Source organism: Dermochelys coriacea, chromosome 18, assembly GCF_009764565.3.
Source record: "Dermochelys coriacea isolate rDerCor1 chromosome 18, rDerCor1.pri.v4, whole genome shotgun sequence".
Classification (NCBI taxonomy): Eukaryota; Metazoa; Chordata; order Testudines; family Dermochelyidae; genus Dermochelys; species Dermochelys coriacea.
In genome coordinates this window covers 17,757,622-17,781,572 of record NC_050085.1, presented here as the reverse complement: position 1 = coordinate 17,781,572, position 23,951 = coordinate 17,757,622, and the positions used below count along the sequence as shown (strand labels likewise).

Here is a 23,951-nt window from a genome sequence, read left to right as displayed (position 1 = left end):
CTAGTTTTTAGCATACAAAGAGAGAAAGAGAGTTTGCAGGATAAACTTCAGAAAAAGGCTAAATAATTTCTGTGTAATTGGTTTTTGAAGGTTATACTTTGGATTGGCAGAATCTGATTTTTATTTTTTCTAATCGATCATTTTTATCAATTTTTAACTATTTGTATTTTTACAGCTCTGGTGAGTAGGGTTGGGATCAGGGCAATGCTGAGAGCAGGGTGCAGCCAAGGGGCCCAATGGACCATGGTACAAGGGAGGCTGTGGTTGATGTGCCCCCGGGGACAGGGGAAGCCACCCTGCTGCTGAACAGTTCCTGCCTCGGGACAGCTTTCACACTCCTGGCACATCAGTAGCGTGAGTGGGTCTGTGACACTGGATCTCCAGAGGACTCCCTGCAGAGTCATGGGCTGGTGACAGCTGATCCCTGAAGGCACAAGGAGGCTGAGGTACAGGTATGGCACAGCAGAATCCCCCGGGCAGGGCTGCAAGGAGGACAACAAGTCTCTGCTGGAGGGGAGGCCACTCTGCTGCTGAAGGGCTCCTGCTTGGGAACAGAGCTATTCAGCAGCAGGGACCACTCCCTCCTCACAGTCCTGGCCAAGGGTCTCTGCTTTGCAGAACCAGGACTACAGTCTTCCCAGCACTTTGTGCCTGCTAGGGCTTGGGTGTCACTAGCCCCACTTACTCCCCAGCCAGTAACATGGGAGCCATCCTGGGCAGGAACTCCCATCTCAACGGATTTGCAGGGGGTTCCCTGCATGGCTATAGGGCCAATGACATCCAAGCCCTGCCTGCAGAAGGGGTGGGAAAGGCTGTGGTTCTGGCGAGGCAGAGCACAGATCACCAGTACTCCCAGCTGGGGAAAGAGACAATGGATCTGTGACAGTGCGGCTGCAGACTGCTCCCTGCACTGCTGTCCTCTTCTTCTTTGCAGTCCTGGCCAAGGGTCTCTGCTCTGCCCCACTAGGACCTGCAGGGATCAGGTGTCACCACTGTCACGGGCCTGCTCCCTCACTCCTGTGACAGCAGGGCTCCCTACACGGCTGCAGGACTAGTGACATGCAATCCCTGCAGGCATGCCTATTGTTGGGATGGGGAAAAAACACCAATCTAGTTCAGCCATCAGCTGAAATTGATATTTACTGATAGTTATTGATGAAATTGAATCCTGCCAAGCCAAGTTACACTTGCTACAGCTCCAAGCCCACAAAAGCCTGCCTGCCTCCTCTCAGTGATGTCAGTCTTCATTGTGGCTAAAGGCATTTTGCACCTAGGGTTAACAAGTAGTTTAAGACTGATAACCAAGAAATGAGGTGGGGCAGATATAAGGGAGCGGGGGAGGAAATGATGGAGTGTCTCTATACCCCTTGAGAGATCATTCCAAATACTTTGGGAATCTATGCAAGAGCCTATTAATTAAAATTACTACTGTAGGTGTCTCATTTACTTGACTCCCACGTTTTTCAAGTCACCAGAAAATAAATTCAGTAAAAACGGATAGTACAAATAAGGACACATGAATTGCATACCCTTTAACAATAATTAAATGAAAAATAATTCCAGTACCTTTTGACAAACCCCCTCAATTAGGGACCTACCTTTCTGTTATACTTCACACCTAGTGTAAAATTCCTTCTTTACGGTGTTCACATCTGGATCCAATACATCACCTACTACTTGCAATTACAAAATTTTTTATACAATACATTTTTACAAGGATTGATGTTAGTTAAAATTTAGCCATCTGCTTTGCTGCAATTTAACATTTTATTGTCTATTAAACCAAGACACGAGGATTAAAATGATGGAAGTTACTTAACGTTGGTAAGATGATGAGCTGATGTATGACTCAATTTGCTAACACAGTATTATACGGCAACAATTCTAGCGCTTGAAGCCCTCAAAAGTGACATCTAAATCTAAAGATTCTGAATCTTGTTTAATGTTATGACACAAGGTTACATGTGCTCAAAAATGGGATGTAGGATTTTAAGATGAGAAGTCTGGCTCAGACATCCTAAGGATCCCCCTGAACTTTTACCCAGTTTTAGAAGCTGATCTGAACCTACATCTTTTGTGGTTCTGAAATGCTCAGAAGAGGGTTTTCCCCCGCTTCAGGTTTCTGACATTAGACATAGAAGTCTTAAGCTAAGAGACCCTAGTCAAACCATTCTCCACCAATCTTCCATCCCCCAAGACAACTGTTATATATGCACAACATATAAAATTTTGGTTTAACCACTTAAAACATAATTTTGTTCAAACTGAAAGGCTCAAGACTTTATTTTAAGATTCTTTTAAAATCACTTTTAGGACAACAATTGTGGGGATTTTATGATGAAAAATAGAGCAATTCAATTTTCTAACCTTTCACAGCTAAATTTACTTCTGTTATAAAACAAAAGTCAGCTACTGACTTGTAATGGACAGTGTAAAATAACTCTATAAATTCAAGTTGAAAACATTCTTTTGAGATTAAATTTCAAAATACCCAGATAAAACATCTTGTTTAGCCAGGCAATGGAAACCATTACAATGAATATGCAGCATTTAACTATAGAGATCAACAAGGAATACACACATTTTATGTTGTATTTTTCCTAATTTAATTCAGGGTTCTTTCAAGGCTGACAGGTTCTCTCACAGCACTTGAATGCTCTCCCCTGCACCCTCCAAAAAGTTAATGGGGAATCCTTTCTTCTCTTACTGATTTTAACAACACTTCTCTACTCTTTGAGGAGGCTATATCCTAACATATCAATGTACTTAATTGTATTATACCCCATAAACTCTGTTGCAGTAATAACTATGATTTTCATACTCAATTAAATTTTTCAGGGCTCTGCCTATATATTGTAGTCCTTTGAAAGAGCTGCAAAAGTCTTGATGCAGTTACTACAGTAAGGACTAAACCTGCAATAAAAAGACACGATTCTGAAATCAATATACAGACTAAGACTGCTCACAAGACAATACTTGGGAATTGTGGGAGGGTATTATTATTTAACTGTAAGAGACGTGTTACATGAACGTCTAATTATGCCAACTGGAATGCAACATTTGTACAGTACTTGAGATTTTGGGTGCACTGATCTATAGCTTAAAAAAATTGCTGTCACATAGTTTGGGCCAAAATTTGACCTATTTAAAAACGTTATAAACCAGTTCCTGACCTTTAGATTCTAAATAGCTTTTATTTTCTTTTAAATTTACCAAAGAAGGACCCATACTCTGTGTGTGCATGCACACGTCCATCCGCCCATTACTGGTTTGATAGTAACAATTGAATATACTGCTAGAGCTAAGCAGATTATTTATTATTTGTATTACCATAACCTAAGAGCCCTGGGCTTGGACCAGGACACCACTGTGCTAAGCACTGTACAAACGAGAACAAAAAGATCGTCCCTGCCTCAGAGAATTTACAATTTAAGTATAAAACAAGAAACAGATGGAGTGCAAGGAAACAGAGACAATATCAGTCAGTATGATAGGGTGTGATCTCAGCACACCAGCTACCTAACTGTTAAGCTTTTTGTAGCCATCACAGAAAAAGAAAGTTTTAAGGAGGCTTTGGAAGGAGGAAAGCCTGTTAGTTTTGTGGATGTTTATGGGGCACTCCACCCAAGAGTGAGAGGCAGGCCCAGGAGACAACACAAAGATGCTTGTTTGGAAATTTAACATGTGGATGACAGAGATGGGCATTAACAGGCCACAAACGTGAGGGCAGTCAGTTTAGGCTTATACAGTAGAGGGATGCAAAGAGAGGAGAGACATGGTAAAAGTGATGGGCTAGGAAAATAATTTTTGCAGCAGCATTCTGAATGGATACAAGATGGTGTTCAAAGAGTAGAAAGTAAAAATTGAACTCTATCTTTAGGATGATCTTACATCCATTGGAGTATGAAAGTAAAAGTCTACTTTGAAAAGTAGGTGGCAGTGTTGCAGCCTTTAATTTGAGGAACTGAGGAATCAGTTGCCACAAAATGCATTTGAATCAGTTTAATCAGCCCCATTAGGAATCTCAGGGAGGGGTATATTTAATTCGCTGAGCTAATTTAAGGCCGAAATCAAGTTGCTTTCTGAAAGTTACAATCTTTTCTGACATTGTCTCCCATATGTGTCTTTTCCAATCTATCTTTTTATGCCTCTCTATTTGCGGTCACAGAGGCAAAAATTTAATTTATTAAAGACAACATTTCTGTAGGTTTGCTGCTCTACACTTCCATGAAATCCCTCTAGGTATTTCCTGACTCCATCCTTAACCAGCTTTGTTGCACTTCCTGCTTTCACATATGTATTCTCCAGACTGCTAAGGTAATTTTTCTTTTTAGTTTTGTTTCTTTGTAACTTCTGGAAAGTAAGCTCATAACACATAGCAAGAGAAAGCCTTGAAGATAATCTTCCCAGCAATGACTTTCACAGATAGAGCTGTGATCTGCCTAACGCAGAGCATAACAATGCTCCCTCTCTGCTTAGTCTTCTTTTTAAAGATGCAAATATTCAATACATTGTTTTGTCAACATCTTCCAAAAAGGTTTTCCTTATTCTTTTAAGTGAAAGGTTAGTTACTTCTTCATCCACTCAACACTATTCAAACTGCTCTATTTAAAAAATGTTTAACCAGAACACCTTTGTATGTACATCACACATAAATATGATGTTTCTTCTCACTGCTTATCAGTGTCATTCACCTTACTACCAAAGATCTTTCTGTAATTTTTTCTCCTCCTTATCCAATTGCATTGTTTACTTTGGGCCAGATTTTCAAAGGTATTTAGTTTCAGACAGGTGCCTAGTGAGTGGGATGCTAAAATGCACCTAAGGAGGTTAAGGGCCTAATTCCTATTGAAATCAATAGCCTTTTGTTCAAAATGCAAGTGCTCTTTTTCTTTTAGGTGGACATTCCTAAGAATTCTTAACCTGTCTGGAAGCAATCTTTCCATGTTACCTGGAACTGCTCTTAATGTACTCTATTTTCCAAGACTATATTTTTCACTTCCTTCCAGTTTCATTCCCACAATAACTTTGCTTCTCACTGAATCATTGATCATTGTTTAGGTTGAACTTATTGACAGCCTCCGTATCTTTGATTATGTAGGGTTATAGTATGTTTACTTCTCAAACCACACATCAAACTATCAGCCAACTTGGTCTGATCATCTGGAAGTCATCACAACCATAAATGGGCCAAGTTCAGATCTAGATGTGAATAGAGAAAACTCCACCGAGTGTATTAATAAAATAGTCTTATACTGGTCTCCATTACAATTCCCTCCAAAATGCATTTTGTATGCAATTAATTTTGTCAGACATATCGCTCTTTATCTGCATCTTTATTCTAGGTCCACCTCCATTGTATCTCTGCACAGCTAAGCAGTGACATCAACCACAGTTTTGTAGTATTGCTTTTATTATGCAAGTCAGAGTGCAAGAAATACAGAGATTTGAAATATAAATGGATTTTGTCTTGTATAGTAGGAAACATTTGGTCAGTGTTCTAAAAGAATTAGGAAAGCTGTCTTAGTAGGTTCCAGAATGTTACTGCCTCATTTCATGCAGAGCAACGTCCCAATACTCAAATTATAATAGACCCCTATTGTATAACATATCCCTCATGCAAAAAATCATCAGAATTAAGAGGTACTGAACACCTTGATTCCAATTAAGTAGTTGGAGGAGTCTCAGTACCTTTCAAAATCAGGCCATTAAGTTTAAAATTCAGTGAAAAATGTCTTTACCTTTACTACTTACACCTTAGATTGTTAACACTGAAAAGAGATTTAGAATCCGTCTCCTTTCACTATCTATACATTATGTTTATTTTTTGCACTTCACTCAGGCTGAACCTTGGCAATAGTTCCTTGTCAATTTTACCCTCTGGTTTTATTATGTAAGGCACTGTATTTCAGGGTAAATGATACTGAGAAATGTTTAATGAAAATCTCCCCCTCACCACTTGTAATCCAGAAGAAGATTCACTAAATTAAAAAGTAATAAAATATTTATATTAGGCTTTTATTTATTCACTTTACAAAACTGAAATATTTTGGCCTACATTGAAATGATAGTGACACTTAAAATAACTAGAAGCAGCAGCATCTTCTAAATAAAACAGAATACAACAGGAACCCAAAGTAAACATGATTTTCCTGTAATAATCTCATCAAATGTCAAACTATGCATAATTTACATCTCAAGATAGTAATTTACATGACACAGCTTTGTTGAAAAGAAGCCAGGATTACATAATCACCCTGTTTCAGTTTGGGGTGGTCTTCCAAAGTGATCACCATGAAATATAAAGTAAGCAAAGCAGTAAAAGTCTCTTTTACAAATATAAAATGAATCCAACAAAATCTTCTCTCATAAAGCTACAGTATGTGAAGTTTGACGTTGATGTTCTATTAAGAAACACCCTACCAATTAGCATTATAGTGCCTGAAGGTGCATGCCGTAAAATAACATCACACACCAGATTAAGGGAGCTATTTAAAACCTATATCTTCGCAAATTATTAACATTTTAATCAGATCCTCTGTGTTATATGAACAGCTATAGAAATGCCAGACATTCTGCCCCTGTAGAAAGCTTCTTCTATGAAGAACTTCAATAAGGATGGTCTGAACGACGAGCCTCAAAGTAAAAATTTAATCATTCTGTTATCTCCTTTTCTCTGAAAACTTCTCTCATGATGCTAGAGTCATTACCTCCTGTTTCTACAATATTTCCTATGGAGTTCACAGTACTGCAAAAAATAATAATGCATACTTGCATCTCTATCATTAAACTAGCTATTACAAATTTACATAGCTAACTAAAATAATGTTCCTGATATAGTTGGCACCTTAGCCATAAAGTAGTTAGTGTAGCAGATAATAGTTTTTAATGATGATTTTGTGATGATAGCGGTGGACATAATCAAGAAGTGACTGGTATTCTTCTAGATCAACTGACGCTTAAACTGATCATAACTTTTAAACACTGCATGCACCTTCTTGCAAATCCCACTGAAACAAAAGTACATCTTATCCCACATTATAGACCAAAAACATCCCTAAGAGCAAGGAGTAACAAAACAAAATGTAAAGCTTGAAAGTAATGAGCAAGCAAGCAAAACATAACTACTCAATCATACTGCATTCAAATCGCATCTCTTCCTTAAGTCATTTTGTCTTTTAAGGGCCCGATTCTACAAATATTAACAGCCCAATTTAAATCAATGGGACTATTCAGGTAAGTAAGGATCACATATGTAAGGGTTGGTATGACTGGGGCCTTATATTGTAAACTGTAAGGAAACTGCCTTCTTATGCGTCTGTCAGATGCCATGTATATAAATGATGCATATAAATGGATCACTTGATGATTACTTGTTCTGTTCATTCTGTCTAAAACACCTGGCATTGGCTACTGTTGGACAGGATACTGAGCTAGATGGACCTTTGGTCCAACCCAGTATTGCCATTCTTATTCTACATACAGCATACACTAATAACAGCTTCACTCTAGTACTTTTTCCCCTCCAGAACAGAATACCAGGGTACTACTTCTTCCAAAGTCCCCGTTACATTTACCACTACTCAAGACTTGCTTAGGATATTTTGCCTCCCAGGAATACATAAATTAAATATAAAAGATTTAGACAAAAGTTAGAGAAGGCTTGCTTCAGACCATCAAGAACAATAGGTTACAATCTATACACGTTGGCAGCAGCTGCCACCTCCTCTATTGGAAACTGTCAGGTAGCAGCAGCTTTAAATTAAAAACAGGGCTCCACAAGAACTCCCACAGCGGAAGATCTCTACTGAATCAGCAAATGTTCCCTGCCCCCCCCACCCATCTTGACATACCTTACCCATTTTGTGGCTCTCCCAGACAAATTCTAACCCCAGCTCTTCTGGGAGAGAGAGGGTTGGTGTGAAAAGTCCACCTGGTGCACTACAAGGACCGACGATAGGGGCTGCAGCACAAGTTCTGCAGCACCTACCAATAAAATTCAGGGAATTAATTGGCCCCCAAGGCTTTATTATGGTTTAAATAATGTGTTTTTGTTATTTTCTACCTAATATCATGATTGTCTTTTTACTAAAAATGTAACTTCACATTTTTAAAGTAAAGACCATGAGTGAAACTACTCTTAATATTTGGTAATAAGTCACATTTTTGACCATGAAATAAATCTATTTTCCAACATTTTTACATTAATGACAAGCCTAAACTGAGGATACCAAAGTTAATTTTACAGGAATACTTTGAGGTTTGATGTATTCTTTCAGTTGTGAGCAACTGTATTTTTGAAGAGAGTATTCATTAACAGAGTGTTTACCATGATAGGTTCATGCACATGGTAATTAAAACATTGAAGGAACATGCCTCTATTTAACATACTTAAGTAGAATAAATTATTTTTTTTACCAGATCCCAGTCTATGCTGCGGAAAAATGTGTGAGACTTGATATCAGAAAATCCTGTCTCTGGCTGGCAGCCAAGCCTTTCTTTGGGATCCTGTGGAAGACAAGAGAAAACACAATCGATATTGTGTTTGTCTTTACACTTCTTTTTTAATTGTTCTATCATGACAAATTCTCCAGTTTTTCACTGACACATGTAGACCATACGGGGATAGGTAGTAGTACATAAACTATTGGTAAAATAAACTAAGGCAATTTAGTTTTCAAAACTTCATGGGTTTGAAAATTCATTTTAGACTGTTTTTATTTTACTGCATTTCTCGTGATATCAAAATTCTGAATTTACTTAATAAATGTGCTGTTTTCCCTATTGATGCAGATAATAGTTCCACTGATTTCACTTTGTCTGCTTGTATTAGTAAGGACTACTCATTTAATAATTGTTTGCAAACACAGACCAATAATTATCTATCTTAGGTTTTGTACTCAGTTTCATTATAAAAGACCATTTCACTAACTAACCAACTTGCTAGTAGGTTTTCAAATGAAGTTCCATGCTATGAAATTTTCACATGAAAAATCAGCAATTTAAAAGATTCCTTTTGGAAGGTATATGTCCTGATTTTATAAAATTTCTTTACAGAAAGTAGATACACCTCTAAGTTTTTAATTAATTTATGTTTTATAACATGAAGCTCTGAGCTACTGAACTTATATAAACAACAGTGTGGTAATACTCACCTTGTTTAAAAATCCTTTTAAGACATGAGAGGCCTTGACAGAGAGAAATCTTGGAATCCGGATTGGCTTTTCAAGGATAACTGTTACAAGTTTTAAAAAAAAAAAACAAAAACCAAATATGTTTTGCACTCTATTATAGGACATCCACTATGATTTTAATAAGAACTTTTTTATTTGTATTACTGCGGGGACAATGTGCTAATATAGCAACTATTTAAGTTATTTCTGCTAAATTTGCCAGGCTATACAATTTCTTTATTTAAAAAAAAAAAAAAAAAAAGTCACTCCACACTCTCTCTGGTTAATATCTTTTCTAAATGTACTATAAAATGGACTTTTAAGGACACAACTCAGAAGAGAAAGCCAGAGTATTCATTTTTGTTTTCAAAAAGCTGGAGGCAATGAATCCAGTGGTTAGAGCAGGGGATTAAAAGTCAAGGCTCCGGAGTGCTATTTCTTTTTTTGTGTGACTGACACATTAACGACTATGGGGGCAAGTCACTTCAACGTTTAGTTCCTACTTCCACAACCATCAAATGAGCATTTACTTTTCTCTAACTTCGCAAGGCTTACCCAGTTAATGTTTGTATCTTGGGATCTTCACATGAAAAAGTGCTATGGTAGCAGTGACATTTAAAGACTTTCTGAAAATTCTTAATCTCATGCATCATTTCTTTCATCCCATCTGTCATACTGATAAACACATTGTATAAAGGCTTTTCATCTCCTCAAAGTCCTGATCAAGGGGTTATATAAATGTGAGATCACATTTTTAAACAACTGAGGAAGTATTACACTGGACCAGAGGTTGTGGGGATTCCCCACTGTGTCATTACAAGCCACCTTCTTCCTTCATTATACAGTATTCCCGCTCAAGGAGTAGTTTGGAGACTAATTATGCACTTTAAAAAGAGTACACAGCGGTGTTTGAGACTGCTCACATTGGCACTCAGATTGGTCACTAGGAGGTATTTCAGAATGAGTCAGAGTTTAAGGCCACAAGCACTAACTAGCATCTGCACACTAAATCCAACATCCAAAGTATTACAGCCCACAGGAGACTAAACTATTTTATGCCTCAGGCATAGAATGGGAGGGATCTTTGTGCACCCCAATGCCTGAGGTCTCTGCAATGGCAGGGAATTTTATTAAGTGAGATATACCCAGAGAATTCTGGTGAGCAACCCAGGCCCCATGTCGCAGAGGAATACAAAAACCCTAAGGTCACCACCAGTCTGACCTGGGAAAAATTCCTTCCAACCCTCCCTTCCTTCTCTCAGACTATGCACATACACCTTTGCAATTCACTCTTTACCAATCAAGCACTTTCAGCATTGCTCCTGCACTTGACATGGTTGTGCGCACTGCTACCTTTGATTAGAATAATGGGCACACTGCTACCCATGCAAACCAGTTGCTATTGAAGTAACTTATGACACTGCTACCATGAAAACACCATAGGGAAACAGAAAAAGTTAGCTGGAGCAAGACTACAGGTAGATATGGTTGGTGCCCAGGAAGTTCTCTCAATGCCTTCATATAATACAGTTTTCAAAAACCTTTCCATACTCTGGACACAACCTAGCAGAGATAATGTCTAATGCATTATCTCCCATTCCTTTCATTGGCATGTTCTGTTCCTACTGATAACAACTTAACATCCTTAAGTTGGTTTAGTGGAAAAGAAATATCACTGAAGTATTGTTAATAGCCTTTGGTTCAATGAGTGTTTTGCCCTTTCTGAAGAAAGTCAGTCAGGCTGTCTACTGTGTCTTCATTTCATCTCTCCCTCCCACCTGTTCTGTTTCTCTTGACTGGCATCAAGGCAAGCCAGCTGCATGTGACCAGTCAGGTCTCTGGAGACCACCATCAAGTCTAATACTATTAACAAGGCTTACATTGTATTTATCGGATTAACTGTTTTAAGTTGGGGATAAACGTATAGGTCAGTACTCTTGGGGTGTAACACGCAGTAGGAAGCAACTAGCAAGTTCTAGAAGCACATCTGCCATTGTGCTCAATTCATTTTGTTACATTTTATAACTTACTTTGAATTTAAGACATACAAGGAATATAAACATATGTACCAAAGAACTAGGGTGAAAGAGAAATATCCCAGAGTACAAGAGTAATGTGAATGAGAATGTCTTTGTTGAATATAATGATGGATTTATGGTCTTGAACTGCAATTCAAAGAGGGCACATACATAGATTCAACCCAAGATTTCTGAACCTTGTTTTCAACAGCTACTTCTGAACTGTGGATCTCATTGGGTAAGTCTACACAGTAGCTGGAAGCATGTCTCAGCCTAGGAAGACCAACACATAGTAAGCAGCTCCTCTCAAATTAGCCTGCTAATAGCAGTGGTGTGGATGTTGTGGCAGGGATGATGGTGCAGGCTAGGCACCTGAACCTGGACTCACCTGCCTACCTGGGTCCAAGCTCAGGTGGCTCATCTGAGCTGCCTCCCATGCCGCAACATGCACACTGCTAATTTTAGCAGAGCTAGCCTGTGTTTCTCTTCCCAGGTTTGAAGCATGCAGCCAGCTGCAGTCTAGACATACTGTTAGACAAAGTCTAATTTGAAAGGGACTAACTCCGAGTCCTAGTTTTTTGTCCCAGAAAATTAAGTTCCTTGAATGTTGAATTAGAAATACCACAGCCCTGTTTACCTACACTAGTATCACTGGTAGTCATGAGATGATGGGAACTACTGAGACCTCTCTTACATCTTTGCTATGTAGGAAATTAAAAGGAAGAGAGAAGGCACCCACAGTATGTAAAAGGTGGCTGCTAATTTTCATTATTTAGTGTTTTGTTCTTCCTTCAAAGGGATTCAAGAAAAAAAAACCATTGAAACTCAAAACAACAAATCTTAAATATACCTTGGAAGAGGTAATCTTCAGTGTTCATGTCTGGATTGTCAGTTATTATATCAAATGGAGATCTTCCTGCCATCATTTCAAACATCAGGACACCAAGAGCCCACCAGTCCACACTGAACCCTATAAGCATTTAAAGAATACATTTTAGGTAATAAATCCTGGTTCTAGGTTAATGTTACACTGACATTTAGTGCATCATCGATGGAGATTAAGGACCTGATTCTGCAGAGAGCAGAGAATCCTCAATTCCCACTGAAACTGCTAGCAGCAGGGCTTAGTGCCTCATAGGAATAGCCTTTAATAGAGCACTTTGGAGAAAAATTAGTTAACAGTCATTTGTTCAGGAACTTGTAGCTGGGCCATAACGGTCCATAAGAGAGTGAGACTTCAATTAACAGTGCCAAGATAAAGGTCAATACACTTCTTAAAGCTGGAAGATACTTGAGGATTTTTGAAAGTGGTGAATGCTATGTTACCATATAGGAAAATGACAGTACTCAGGTATTTTACCATCTAGATAGGCCATTTTTTAAATTCACAACAGTAGTTAGTGTGCTCCTATAAACTACTACTGTTTTGAATTCTATGTTTTCTGTTGTCAGACACGCTGATCCAAACAGCTGAAAGCTCAAACCAGCATAAAAGAATTGGGTTGGGGTATTTGCTCTGTAGCACAAAGCAGGAATTCTCTTTCAGGAAAAAGATATTCTAGAAATGTCTTTTAATAGAAGCTGCACATCCATGACTATGAGGGTAAAAAAACACAAACTGTCTGAAGTACATCTGAGAAAATTAAACTAAAAATTCAGAAAACACATCTTGCCCGTACATAACAGAGTAAAAACATGCAAGTTTAATTAAAAAAATGTACTCTTCGTGCCCTGCAAATTGGAACTTAAATTAGTGATTCACTGTAATTAAACTTACAAGTTTATGCACCAACTCACCATATTCTTCCCCTCTTAGGATCTCTGGTGCAATGTAATTTGGCGTTCCACAGAAAGTGCTTGTAGTGTCACCAGGGCCCAATCCTTCCTATTGGAATAAACCAATTCATCTTTTGAAAGTTAAATTCTACCTGCAGCAATTTCTCTTCAACCAAGCTTTTATAAGTATTTAAAACCAGGAGTCTGAGATGCCTCCATACACCAACGAGATTCCAGGGGTCAAGGTAGTAATAAGACTCCTCCCAAAAACTCCTATCAGTCAAGACAAACTTTTAAATTTTTTTTACAGCCCTTCATCATGGTAAGCGTGTGTGACATTACCAGGATGGAACTGATTTAAATAAAATTGATTTAAATCATGATTTAAATCACTGGTCAGGAAGACTATTTAATCATGGACTTCTACATAAAAGTGCATTCTTGTTGGTTGTTATAACCTTAATACATATTCTTTACAACTCAGAGATAGATGTAGGTTTCGTTTTTAGAAGGTACACACAATACATTTTTAAGTGATTTATTTTGAAAACTTTTCAGATTAGTTTTACAGCTATATCAGAAAATTAATGATTGTTTGGTTATTTCATTTACCAAAGGTAACTGAAGCAGATAGTTATGAAGTCACTGGGAGGTGAACTATCGCCAATTCAACAGGGTTAATCATTAATATTTGGAGGATTTTCTTGCCTTGCTGTATTAGGAGGAGACCACCACCAAACAGACATTTAAATTGTTTTATTTAACTAAAACAACATTATGTATTCTGGATTTTTTTCTTCATCAGCAAACATATTTTAACAAATCAAGCATATGAATTTTTGAATTTAGTTAAACATTCAAGTTTTTTAAAACCAGGTTTGTTTTTAACAAAAATAGTTAAATGAAATTTTTTAAAAAAACCCCAAAATATTAAATCGACTGTCAGCCAGGTCAACATGAGAAACTTAAAATATTGGCTTCTGCAGCTAACTCAGTCGTCTTCACTTTCATTTTCCTGTTTGTTCATAATCTGGAAGAGAAAAACAAGCTTTCCTGCTTTTTCAAGTCCCAAACAATTTCTCAATTTGGAATGAATTAGCTCAAAGGAAGAAAATATTCTCTTTCTACACCGGCAGAAGAAGCTACTGCTGTTAAAAGTGAGATTACTTCTTCAACAGTCGCTGAATCCAAGTGCTTAAGTGACTTCCACCAGTTCACTGGTGTGACTTTCTTTAAAACATCAGCAGCAAACATATTTCTTGAATGGTTCTTATTCCCAAACTGGGTCTCTTTTACGGCCTGCTGCCATTATAGGTTTTCCCTTCTAGTGAGAGAATGGTATGGTAGATCTCAAATCAATGAAGGCTACACTCAGAAAGACCTCAAGATTTCTGGAATATGCTGCTCAGTTTCACTTTTGTTTCTACCTCCCTTTTCACATACATCTCCAGACTTCTCCTCTTTGTCCAGATCTATTCCGCCCCCAACAAACTTTTTGAAATTTTGCACTTTTAGAGAGAGAGATAAGGGATTGACTCAGTGTACACAAATTTATAGGGGACAATAGGGTTGAGGCCTGTTATTTCTCACCTCTATACATTATTTATAAACATTTTTGCTGTTAACAAGGATGTTATCACTGCAGACACAAATCCACACTTTGAGAACTGCAAAACTAAGCATCTCTGATGGTATCTTCTAGACTGAGCACTGAGTCCCACTGGGTGGATAGAAAGATTAACCTAAATAATCTATACAGAAGCCCCTGGAACCCCATAAGATTGGGTCCCTTATCCATGAAGTATTGGAAATCATTTACAAAACTTTTCTTAAACATTACATGAATATATTGTTTCATACTGTAGAATTAGAATTTATAATCCCTATTCCATGATGAGCTATCTTTGAGCTATAATGTAACTTAATTAAAACTATCTTTAGATTGCATTTTGAGGAAAAAAGCCTTTTTAAATTAAAAAAATCCGATTTAAATAAAAAACAGATTTTTTTGATTAAAAGAAAAATAATTGATTTTTATCCACCCTGGATGTTATTAATCTTGACTTTTATAATGTTTAATTTGTTTAGTTTAGACAAAAAAAAGTCTCATTTCTGGGGAGGTGTTTATTTGTTACTTTTAAAGATGAAAACAAATCATCATTTTTTGCAATTGCTGCTTTTTAACTCCAGGTTATGAACATTAGTGCTGATGCAACACATCAGATAAGAGTCCTTGAAAACTGGAGTCCTATTTATTCCTTGAAGAGGTATATCACAAGCAGTGACAATGCAAGCTCCCCCACTGCTAATGTGCATAATGAACTGGAGGAACCCCTAGTAAAACTGAGAAGGTAGCTCATTAACTTGGTCCATTCAATTCCTGGACCCTCTGAAATTGACAAAAAGGGTGCTAGTTGTGGTGCTGGTTTTGAGGACATGTCGGTCCATCACAAACTAGACGGAGACCCTCATTTCATTTCACATGGGCCAACAAATAACTTGGAGACAACAACTGCCAGCAAGTATTAGTGAGTATCAAAGCAGCAACCCAAAGAGGTAATATCCCATTACAAGCCCCCTGAGCAGTCTGACCTCCATAGTTCATTAATTTACTTGAGCTTCTTAATATCTGCTTTGACTTTTATTTCAAATACCAATTCATTTTAAAATCAGGCTACAAATAACTTTCTGTAGGGCTGTATTTGCCTGGCTCAGTCTCTCTTCAGGTACAGGTTGCATTTGATCAAAATTTATGAAGTAGTGCTTTCTAAAGTGCTATTCAGTGCTAAAAAGTTCCAGTGCCAAAAGGTAAAGTATTAGAGATGGTCTCTCTTGAAGGATTGGAAGTCATTGAAAAGGGATAACATAATTCAAATATACAGAATCATAAAAATTAGAGATGGAAAAGATCTATTATATTAATTCATCAAGGCCATCCCCCTAGAAGTGCAGGGTTAGTCTCCTAATAGAGGTTATATCAGATATGAAACAAATTAAAACTTTTATTAGAGAATATTTAAAGTTATAGAACACAAATTGTTGAATACACATTATAAATACCCGTGCCATATCAATTCATGCTTGTCAAAAACAACATTATAACCATGGACTGCAAATGAAGAGCGAGAAAAGTGATATGAGCTGACAATTGCCTGCAGCAGAAAATACAGATGAGGATTAGTGGTTAAGCATATAACACAGAAAAAGAAAGTACACTAGTTAGTTAAATCAGTTCAAAGAATCCTTCTTGTTGCTTCTCAGTTAGTGGTCTGGATCTTATCCTCAGATTGGCAGTGTCCGGTAATGTGTTCACTATAGCGGTATCTGAAACTATCAACTACCCATCAGCCTGGAGTAGCGTCTGGGCACCTCATAGTCCTGAAACAGTCTCATTCTTGCAGTCCCAGGCACCCAATGCTTGGACGATCAGTGTGTGAATGGCAGCGGAGTATCCCCATTCTTTCAAGGTATCAGCCGGTGTGTGTGTGTGTGTGTGTGTGTGTGTGTGTGTGTGTGTGTGTGTGTGTGTGTGTGTGTGTGTGTGTGTGTGTGTGTGTGTGTGTGTGTGTGTGTGTGTGTGTGTGTGTGTCTGTGTGTGTGTCTGTGTGTATTTCTCCATTTTCCATTCCTGTGTCTCAATGATGAGAGCGACCGATTCTCAAAAGGGGATTGTGACACCCTGGCACCCCGATATTCATCACTATCATGTAATTAGGATATGTTTTGTACAAAGTATGCCTTGTGAGATATTCTAAAAATCTTGATCTGCTAGAGATTAATATTTCATTGGATGATATGTGCTATCATCATATGTGAAGTTATGAAGTTTGGCTGTGTATGCGTTACTGAAACATATCATGAGGTTGAAATCACCCACAAGCAGCCTTTCAGGTACAACAGTAAGAAGGAATGTGAATGGTTCATGGAGGAAATGCACACAAGCACAAGGATTACTCAGGAAATGTGTACAACAGAAACCTCTCAGAGATAGCACTACACAATGGGAACTGTTTGACCCAGGTCGCAGCAGAAGAGCTTTCCAGCAAGTGGGAAGAATATATAAAAGGGGGGCAATGACACGATGGTACCTCACTCTCCCTACAACAATTCACCTGGAAACACTTGAGGGGCAAGGACTGAACGGTGGGAAGTGATGGTCTCAGGCGAGAGGAATTTTTAGCCTGTGTGTGAGAACCTGAGAAAACCAAGGCAACTTGTGCATTAAGAATCTGCCAGCCTGTTTATCACTCAGGGGGAGAATTTGCTAATTCATATCCTACCTATCTAGTTAAACTCAGGTTTCAGAGTAGCAGCCGTGTTGGTCTGTATCCGCAAAAAGAAAAGGAGTACTTGTGGCACCTTAGAGACTAACAAATTTATTAGAGCATAAGCTTTTGTGAGCTACAGCTCACTTCATCGTGAGCTGTAGATCACAAAAGTTTATGCTCAAATAAATTTGTTAGTCTCTAAGGTGCCATAAGTACTCCTTTTCTTTTTACTTAAACTCAATTTGTGGTTTTGTTTATTTACTAAGTTGAATCTGCAGGTCTAACAGCACAAACATAGTAAAAACTTTATTTTTGTCCACAAATTCACCAGTATGACTTGGAATACATCCAAGAAATAGATTTGTTGAGCAAGGTGGTGCCATTTTTCAGAAGTAATTTTTCAGAGCAGAACTGCAGTTTAAGACTAAATTCTAAGCTCAGTTACACTTGCATTAATCTAGGCAAACTTTGTATCCCAGATTTACCCTGTTATTGCTGGCTGTAGAATTTGATTCAGCAGGACTATTTGACACAACCAGATTAAAATATACAGTAGAATTATAAGGAAAGACAGAAAATCAGAGGAGAACCTTACCTTGCACATGCCATAATCTGTTAACTTGATATGACCCTCTGCATCTAGCAGAACATTGTCTAGTTTTAGATCTCTGTAGATTATTCCTCTCTCGTGTAGGAAGTTCAGAGCAATACAAATTTCAGCAGCATAAAATCTTAAATCAGAAAAAAAAAAGTAATTCATTACTAGAAGAATTACACAAAAACCGGCATAACTTGAAAAAAATCCAATGACAGTTTTTGAAACCAAAGGAACGAAGAAAGAAGGAAAAGCTAACCGAGTCTGGCTTCTCACCATGGATAGGATAAAAACCAACAAAAAACCCTAAATTCATTCAAAATTAGCTGTTACAATCAAAATACAAAGAATTAAATATGGCCACTGTCTACAAGGCTAAATAGACTTATAGCAAGTAATTTTTTTTTAATTTGATATTGAAGAAATTTTTTTTCCATCATACTATTGATTATTTTTCTGAAGCTGTAAAACTCAAATACTGGGCATCAGTGGCAAGACATGTGTCTGTAATGCCAACACCTGGAAGACAGTACTTTTTATTCATTTCAGTATAAAACTCCCTTAACTAGGTTCATCAAAACACTTAAACCCTATATCAGCAATGCACTTCAGAGAACTGTTAATCAAATATAAAAACCAATGACAGTTAGTTGTTCCTGTTATCAAATGCTTTTTTTTTAAATTCGTGTCCTTGTAGAATACAAAGATTATTTATCTTTCAAATGAACTGCTTTCCAAATTTAAGGTTGAGCTTTTTTTTTTTTTTTTTTTTTTTTTAAAAAAAAAAAAAACTTTCCTAGCCACCTACAGCAATTTCCCTTGAAATTTTTATATTCTCTTGCTGTCATTTAAGACAATTCTTTTGTAGTATCATTACATAGCACAACATTAACAAGTTTTACATTTATCAATGCATTAGTAAAATACCTTGCATGTTCTTCAGGAAGTTTTCTTTGCCGTTGCATATGAAACATGAGATCTCCCCCATTTACATACTCTATGACAAGAAACAATCTGAAAATATACAATACAATAAATGGATTCCTACTTAAGGAAAACTCTTTTTTAATTCCATAAGACTGACATTTTTTACTAAGGTCACAACTAATATTTCACTCCAACAACAACAAAATCTAAAGATAAAAATGTTCCTCTGAGTTGCCCTCTCAAGTTAGGCATTTAAAATTGTAATTACAATAAAAATTAACCATTTAGAAACAAATCAAGAGCATCTATTTAATTTATAATACACCCATGTCTGTGGTATGTAGAAGACATACCCATAATTTAAAAGCATGTATAAGAATACTTCAATAGAAAAACACAAATGAAGAAATTGATTTGAACTTAATGAAGATGTATCTGCTTAACACTAGGTCTGAGTTTGGCATGAAGCCAACATAACTATCCAAACACATGAAAAGGATAACAGAGGTTGCTGAAAGTAAGCAAGTACCATTGTAGGCTGCCAGTGTAAAACATCATTTCTTGAATAAAATATCAAATGTATATTTTAAAAGTTTAACTTAGTCAGAGATTGCGACACAGGAATAAGATATTGTCACAGGAGTACGGCAAGTAGATGATAAACTGCAAAGCCAAAGGCTTTATCAAAAACAAATGCAGAAGCAAAATAGACATTAATTTTCAAATAACGAGACATTTATATTATGAAAACATCTTATTTTAATGGCTATGTCTATCATATCAAATGACCGATGCAGATTGCAATGGCTGTCTCGTGAAATAGGGAATAGTATCAAATTTTCTCCGTGTACTGCTACTGAATAGCTGTATTCTGAATGGCTTAGAAAACAGACTGTGTTAGATAAGTACATTTTAAACAAAACACCGTAAGTTTAAAAAACACAGTTTCTCATTAGATGAAATTTTATTATTTTCCACTAAATAAGGATCAGTCATCTAGGAGTTTGGCACAGATCTACTTTGACATAATAAATATTTGACATAATAAATAAAACAAAATAATGAATATTGTTTTAGGCTGAAGGTGTTCCTTTTTTAAAATCAGGCAAAGACATGAAATCTGAATAGTTTCATATTTGAAAAACAAAGTTCACACACCCAGACTTGTTACATTTTTGATACATGTAACAGACACATTTTTTAAACCAACCAAAACACAAGTCAAAAGTAAACATATTTTAAGGAGACTAAGATGACTAGTTTTATTAATTTACCAGTATTAAAAAGGTCAGTAAGCACTGTAGAGAGTTTTGAGCATTAATGAATATACAACTATTATGCTGTTATTTGCACTAGCTTCTGAAAAGCCAAAACCGACACACTGAAGAAAGATGTCTGGAGATACACTTCAGAGAAATGTAGAAAAACAAATTTATGTTTGAGCAAAGTAAAAGGGTTCTAATGATTTCAAATCACACATGATTCACAACAATCCTCTTCCAAATAAAGTTTTAAATTGTATCAGGATCCTTATACACACCCATAAAAATTAAGATAACTCTGTTTATATGCCGAATACAACAATCTGAGCTCCTGATGCCAAGCTCGGAGAAACATTCTAAATTCGAAGGATACAGAAATGCCTGGCTCCATAAGGCCACCCGTAACAAAAATAGGAGTCTGATGAGTTCAGATGTGGCCATTTTTCACTAGAAATGGAAATTAAATTTGGTGCAGCCATCAGAACCATCTGGAATTATTACAGCTCTGTTCTTTGACTAGGACCTTTGCCACTAAAAGAATCTGAATCTGAATAATCCCCCCCGCCCTCCTTCGGTAGCAGAAGCTAGCTAATACATTTATTTTTTCAATCCCTTGTCTAGTATAGGAAACAGGTCCCCCTTAATATGAAGAGAGTATGATCCCATAACCTTGGGAAAATCCAATTTACCACATCATAGTTCAACAACTCATCCAAGTCTCATTCATTGGCATCTTAACCTCATACAATGATTCTCTACTTCATAGCACAACACACAGTGTAATGAGAGAGGACATTGACTAATTTAATATGTAAATTTCTTTCCAAAGCAAACCAACTCGCCGCAGCCTTCTTTGATTTTTGTTGATAAATCTGCATTGCTTATTACTTCGCATTACAGAAAGGCAGTACGTCAAGCAAGGACAGTTACAAAGATTTTGCAGGAAACTCCAGAAACGTATGGACATTTTGGAGATGGATGAATAAGCAGCCTGGGGTTTTTTAGTCTGATACATATCTTCAAAGACATTGCAATAACCATTACGGGTTCAATTCTGTAATATTCTACATAGTATACCCCCTGAAGTTAATGGCTGCATTATCAGGGCCGATCAGTAGCTTTTCAAAACTAGTTTTGCAATGCACTCCTCAAAACACAAGAGGAAATGCAATAGGGGTAGGGAAAATACAAGTGGAATGATCAGCCATATGAAAAGACTTATTACACACTGGAGAGAAGATACCATTTGTAGGAAAATATGATCCATGCAAGCTGACAAAGTTAAAGAGAGTCCTACTGAATAGAAATATGCTGAGTGAGAGCTTCTTGTGAAAAGTGAAGCTGCCTCAGAAGCAGCTTTTCTTTATGAACCCAAAATTATTCCAGAATTAAAAATTCTTCTCTCTACACCTTCCTTTCCCCACACACATTTGGCAAATTCTCCTCACTGCTCATCTAATTCTAAAATACATACTTTGTAAAGATTAACCACTATAGAAGAACCTATGAATTCCATCCAGAGAAAGCCCTCTGAAAACAACTCCAAAGTCAGTCAAAATCCAAACTAAGTTAAAATCCAAAGCAAAGGACTGAACCCCTTCTTTTTGGAGACACTTAAAAAAATACACTCAGTTAATTTACTTAAGAGGCAAACCAGCTTGTCATGGCCCAGTTTCAGGATTCTTTTTCTTGCAACTGCTATTGAAAAAACTACAAAAAAACCTAAATGAAACCAAGACCCACATGCTCCTAACAAACAATCTGAATACATATTAAGAAGCAGAGCTTGTGATCTTTCACTGTTGCAACTGCTGACCTCTTATGCCCCTCCTTTCCCAATATCTTGGTTATTGTGATCCACAATGTTATCTAATTTATACTGTGATTGTGCAAAGACTTACACATATGTTTAACTATATGTATGTGAAAAGAAAAGGAGTACTTGTGGCACCTTAGAGACTAAAATTTATTTGAGCATAAGCTTTCGTGAGCTACAGTTATTTGTTAGTCTCTAAGGTGCCACAAGTACTCCTTTTCTTTTTGCAAATACAGACTAACACAATTGCTACTCTGAAACCTGTCATATATGTATGTGAGTAGTCCCTACTATCTTCAATGGGATTGCTCTTTGCAGGCTCAAGGCTTTCAATTTTAACCATCCATGTTAGGAAACTACCTTCATTACTGGTTAAGTACCATATGTACCTCTCTTACTGTAACAACAATAAATGACACCAATTCCTAACAGTGTAGGGAACTGCATTTTTTGTACTGTAAGGATTTAGTGACATCATCCAGGTAAGTAAAAAAAAAAGTAAAGTGAGAAATTTACTTTTAAATTATTTCTCTAAGTATATACATTTATTGTAACTTTGTTATTGTTAAATAAAATCTAAAACATATTTAAGATTTAAAGTAAAAATGGCACACAAAGCATTGATCTAATATTTAAAGGTGTTGCTTAGGGAAAGAAAATTTCTAATACAGGACTTAAACATAGAGCTTACCCATGTTACTGTTTGCTTCCTGTGTGCCAATTATCAGCACTACTTGCACTTGAATAAGTTTGCTTCCTCACAGTCAGTTTCCTGCTTCCATTTGATCCTGCAGTGAAGTCATAACGCTGAATTTGTGACATTACAACAATACCCAGGACAACAGACTTAAGTCATAAACACAGATATTGGTTTCACTGCAGGATTAAAAAGGAGAAGCAATGCTGGGAGAAAGGACTAAAAGCAACCCCAGCAACAAAAGCAGCACAGAAAAATACTGGACAAGTACTTTATATTTATTTCCATATGGTTTTTTTCCCCCCTTCAAACCTGCTCCAATATGAAAATTTCCCAAAGAAGTGACATGCAAAGGACTTATCTAAACTCTGATTTCAGCCCTCTTCTTGCTTCTTATGATGTTTATAAGGAAGCCTGATTTTTTAAGAAGTTTTTTCTCTGTTTGGTTTTTACATTAGTCATTCAGGTCTCATCTGTCTTGGAAGACACCATGATGAGACTGAAGTATTAGTGAAATGACAACATCACAAGAGCCAACCAAGTGAGGTTTTTCATAGGAGTGGGTGGGTGACATTCTGTGGCCCGCGCTGTGCAGGAGGTCGGACTAGATGATCAGAATGGTCCCTTCTGACCTTAGTATCTATGAATCTATGAGTGAAAACTTAGCAGCAGCAGAAAGGGGGAAGGATTTTAAAAGGTAATATTTAAAACTATTTTTGTTTGTTTTTCTAATCTACTACACTTCAGCAACCTTTTCCTTCAAATACTCAGGTGAGTGGTAATATATATCCTCATACATCCCATAGTCTCTTATGCAAAATCAAGAAAAGACCAGAGCTGACCTTGCTAGCATTTCTAAACTAAAACACAAGCAGAAATTAAAAACAAAAATAAAGAGCTTTCGGCCACTTCTTTCATTCATCATAAAGCAACAAACAAAAAGGCAAACACCCCCTTTTTAATAACACTCTTTACAGGTGACCTTTGGAACTCCTTCTCTTTTCCTGGTCCACAATAACCCTACCTTACTGATCTTCAGGGCAAACTGAAAAGCCCATTTATTTCCACTAGCAGTGAGAAAAAGAGAAGGTGCTGATCAGGAGGTATGTTTTTTGCTGCTGGGTCATTATGGTTAGTGTGAACATGATGATAAAAGGTTAAAGGGAGAGTTACAGAGGTGATCCATTTCATGGCTGTGTATTTAAGAACTGTAAGGATGCATGGGGAACAAAGAAAAGGTGCTCCTTTTTAAATGGCTATGTGCATAAGCCTAAATAAAAATAAATCCCCTGAATACTGCACAAAATCTGCCTGCTTAGGTTATGCAGGCAGTCTACTGCACGTGACTCACGTGATTACATCCAAGGAAGTAAATCTTCCAAATATCACACATGTAACATCTTGTATGACTAGCATGTG

General features: G+C 37.0%; 1 protein-coding gene across 9 annotated transcripts in view; it reads right to left on the bottom strand.

The window, feature by feature from the left end:
- The window catches only part of PRKCZ (protein kinase C zeta), a 152,744-nt gene that overhangs the window by 15,754 nt on the left and 113,039 nt on the right, over nucleotides 1-23,951 (bottom strand). For 8 of the 9 annotated variants that reach the window (XM_038376399.2, XM_038376397.2, XM_038376398.2 and 5 more), the window contains 6 exons: nucleotides 18,758-18,844; nucleotides 17,831-17,966; nucleotides 12,989-13,076; nucleotides 12,042-12,161; nucleotides 9,156-9,235; nucleotides 8,419-8,508 (listed from right to left, as the gene is read on the bottom strand). In XM_038376399.2, coding sequence (XP_038232327.1) covers nucleotides 8,419-8,508; nucleotides 9,156-9,235; nucleotides 12,042-12,161; nucleotides 12,989-13,076; nucleotides 17,831-17,966; nucleotides 18,758-18,844 — 601 coding nt within the window. The remainder of the gene's footprint in view (nucleotides 1-8,418; nucleotides 8,509-9,155; nucleotides 9,236-12,041; nucleotides 12,162-12,988; nucleotides 13,077-17,830; nucleotides 17,967-18,757; nucleotides 18,845-23,951) is intronic. The other variant, XM_043499776.1, reaches the window with a different exon arrangement.